General features: G+C 40.3%; 1 protein-coding gene across 1 annotated transcript; it reads left to right on the top strand.

Moving 5' to 3' along the window:
- The first annotated feature begins 999 nt into the window (after positions 1 to 999).
- On the top strand, positions 1,000 to 4,143 carry LOC115148527 (zinc finger CCHC domain-containing protein 10). The gene is made up of 4 exons (XM_029690476.1): positions 1,000 to 1,132; positions 2,330 to 2,491; positions 2,968 to 3,012; positions 3,222 to 4,143. The coding sequence occupies exons 1-4, from the start codon at positions 1,017 to 1,019 to the stop codon at positions 3,439 to 3,441; spliced, it is 543 nt and encodes a 180-aa protein (XP_029546336.1). The 5' UTR covers positions 1,000 to 1,016; the 3' UTR covers positions 3,442 to 4,143.

The raw sequence follows: 4,143 nt of genomic DNA on the forward strand, positions 1-4,143 counted from the left end.
CGGCCTAGGAACAGTGGGTTAACTGCCTTGTGATATGAAAGTAGAGGGATATGATAATGTTTTATGTAATATGAAAGTAGAGGGATTTAGAACCGTACCGCAATTGAGAATAAATTAACGTACAGACCCTGGTTCAATCACGGGCTGTATCACAACCGGACGCGATCGGGAGTCCCATTAGGCGGGTGTCCCATTAGGTGGCGCACAATTGGGACAGCGTCGTTCGGGTTATGGGAGGGACAGTGACAGAAGCATTTCAGGGTCTAACCGTTTGGCTTCCAGAGCCAATTCACCCTTTGAACAGAACATGTAAGGTCCTTGGACTAACGAGTAAGGTTAGGCTCCTTTAGTCCGATATTGGGCTACATCCTCCCAGGCCGTTGACCTGGTGTAAGATTAGGTAGGGTCAAATAGTAGACTGGGGTGGTGGGTTTGTGATGACTGTATAACTAGATGACAAGGTATATTTTTGTTTTGTGTTGCTTTTCCCCTTTTTGTATCAAAAAGTATGATTTATAATCCAGTCCAGTTGGTGGCGGTAATGCAACGTTAATATTGGATGCCAACCACTGTTAAACCCCACTGAAGAAGTAGTTCAGCCACTGATATAACAATGAGCCAGATATTTTACCGGATGTATAAATCTGAAGCCTCCGGTTGGCATTTCCACTCACCGACAAATATGGTGATAAAAGGAAGCCCAGTGGGAGAAGATGGAACGAGATGGATTTTGGTCGACAGTCTTCACATTGATGAAACATTTGATCTCAATACAGTTTTCTTTTCCCAAAACTATAATCGTGTTACGAACAGAGTGGACCAAGTTTTGTAGGCATTACCCTTTGCCAAAGTTGCGTTGTCTAGGAGCGCAAGGTCGAATTGAGTTATTGCACACGCGCACTTCACAGAATAGGCGTTCGCTACTGGAAATATGCAAATACATGCTAGAGCGCGCCAATAGGATCTCGGTAGCTCGTGCTCGCCTCTCCCCTTCAAACTTGCTTGGTCTGCCCACTATGATTCATTTGCTCCCATTGGAAACGACAGGCTGTGGTCTATCTTGGGTTAGTTATCTTTGGATAAATTGCAATATGGCGACGCCCACGCACATAGTTATTGCTCGTCGGCAAGCGTAAGTTTGGTTATTGCTAACATGCTTAGGTCTGGTATACTTACTTGATTCAGCGTATTTAGTGATCACCGTGTTAAGACTGAATTCCGAATAGCTAGCTAACAATACTGGCCTGACTTAACGCTATCTAGCTAACGTTACTTGGCAACAACATTTTTCATTTGTTTGAGATTATGTAGGCAATAATGACGTACCAAGTTAACAAACAAAATAGTTACATTTCATATAGTATACATTTATTTGTCTAACAAGCATGCATTTCCTCCTGTCTGCATGTTTTATAGCCGCTACATAAGTTAGCTAGCGCTAGGTAACTAGCTAACTTAACGTTACTACTGAATTGTAACTGCGTCTGGGGAACAGGCACAGTGCTTGAGCCAGCAACTACTAGTGCCACATTCTCTTTATTTCTTAACAGGCCGTAGACACTCAGATCCAGTCAGGGAGGTTACTCTATTCCGAAAAAGTATCATGTGCACTTAACCCAATATGACCACGGTAACCATTTGCCCAAGAAACAGCTGGCATTATCCAGCTATTTCAGTATTGATAACTTATACTCATGTCAATGTCTTTTTCCCCCGTTCAATTTATTTATTTAACCAGGAAAAGCCCATTGTGACCCAGCGTCTCTTTTTCAAGGGAGACCTGGCCAAGAAGGCAGCAACAATCAATACATTTACAGAATTAAAACGTACAACAACATGATCCAGCCTAAGAACAGTCTCCCATCAATATTTTAAATGAATTCAGTGGCACTAACATTTCCTGCAATTCTATCCATTTTGCAATGGGGTTCTGTACTGTATATTTAAATAATGTATTCTCAACATAGCTCTTTCTAATTTTTCTACTACTGTACATTGCATTTTAGTTACACTGTTTATGCACACCACATATTTATATACTGGATTCTTGACATGGCTCACTAATATATCTACTGTTGTACATATCATTCTTAGTATATCTTGTGTAAAGTCATCCGGTGTCAAATGTATAGATTGAATTTAGATTAGTGTTATTTTAGATTTTTTTTTAAATTGGATTCGTTCTGACATTTCTTGATTTCTTATTTAAATTGTTTGATTATTGTGCACTGTTTGACATTTTACTGCGTTGTTAGGAGTGAGTAAAAAAGCAATTCGCTGCACCTGGTACAACATCTGCTAAACTGTACGAAATGTGATTTTCATACAGGGAGGCAAATAAACAACATGTTCGGTGTCAGAAATGTTTGGAGTTTGGACACTGGACATATGAGTGCATTGGTAAACGAAAATACCTTCACAGGCCATCAAGGACAACAGAAATGAAAAAGAAACTGAAAGAAAATGAAAATAAACAGGTCAATACCACAGGGTAAGTCAACCATAAAGTATTTATTTGTTTTGGGTGAGGGCTGTATAGCGAAGTCAGCTTGACAGTGGATCACTTTTTTTGTTCTGAGGATGTTTTAAACACTGGAAAGTCACCTGGATCGTGTCCAATAGAGGGAGGTGCGGAGGATGATGTTGCTGGGTGGGGGGTACTATGTACTGCAATAGCCTTGCAAGCCACCCTGTTCTCGCAAGCATACAGGAATGGTTCGCTGCATGGATACAGTGGTAATCGGTTTGGAATTTATGAGGCTAGCACTGCAATCCAACCTCATAATTGTCTAGCACTGCCATCAAGAGGTGTTACAGTAGAACTCGTCAATGGGAGGCCATATCCTCTGTAAAGTGATATTAATGTGATGCCAAGTTCCTTTTCACTTTTAATTCCCCCTGGTTGGTTTTGAATAATCTTTGGAATTTTCTCAGCCATGACATGTTACTATTTTCATCTGTATTCAGACCAGGAAAGGAGGACTCCAGTGAGAAAAAAATTAAGAAGAAAAGGTAACTGTCACAGGTTACTTTTCAGCTCTAACCCTATAAAATGGTTCTAACATTGATGGTTGCAGATATAACTTAAGTGGGTAGAGCGAAGTACTTTTTATTATTAGAGATCTAGGCTGTGCCTGACATTGCCTGCACTATGCCTTCTGCAATGTACTCACTTATTCTGCTTATGCAATGGTTTAGTATGTTGTGCTACTTGCTTTCAGGTCAAAGGATTCAAGTGGTAGTAGTAGCAGCAGTGATTCTGACAGCTCTTCCAGTGACTCATCGTCTGACAGTAGTGACTCCTCAAGCTCTTCGTCGGACGACAGTGATGACAGTTCTAGCTCCTCTTCCTCTAGCAGCTCAAGCAGCTCGGGTTCCGATTCATCTGAAGGCAGTGACTCGGATCAAGGTCCTCCCAAGAAGAAAAAGAAGAAGAAATGAAGACTGAGCTGTATTGTGTTCCACCATGACATTAACCTGAGCTAAACTCTGAACCTGTATCTGTTAAGGAGCTGTCTTAAAAATGATATGGTGTAAATTGTAATCAACAAGCAGTGAGGCATTTTGTATTTAGCATTTGTCAGAATGTGTTCTCTCCCCTACATTAACCCCCCCCCTGTACAGTCAGTGGAAAGGTGTGGTCATATCTCAAGTTGGTCTCTCAACAAGTTAGGAAATTAATCTAGATTAAAATTGAGGAATGTATGTGCTTTTTACATGCTGTAGTTCCTCACTTTCTACTAATGTTTTTGAGTGACTCCATACATGTACAGCTATGTGTCTACCGTTATGACTTTTGCTACTGAAAGATATGTAATAAATATTTTTTTGGGTGGGGCTGCTGCAGCTGTGGACACATTTACCCATTCATTTTTCTTTTCATATTCTTTCCAGTACGATTCCAGAAACATTACCAGCCCAGTATAGCTTGGCTTTGGTTGTAGTGTGAATTGTGAAGCGTGTTATTGATTTTGGCATTCTTTTGATATGTTGTTACTGACTTGATAAACTGCCATTTTAAGGACATTTGTATGGTCTCTTTTGTTAGGCACAGCCCTGTAAGTTGGTCATGCTTTAAACTTTTTTTTTAACCTAGTGTCACAGCATTGAATAATTTAAGAATAAAAGTCAGTTGCAAGTGTA

This window comes from Salmo trutta, chromosome 15, assembly GCF_901001165.1.
Source record: "Salmo trutta chromosome 15, fSalTru1.1, whole genome shotgun sequence".
Taxonomy (NCBI): Eukaryota; Metazoa; Chordata; class Actinopteri; order Salmoniformes; family Salmonidae; genus Salmo; species Salmo trutta.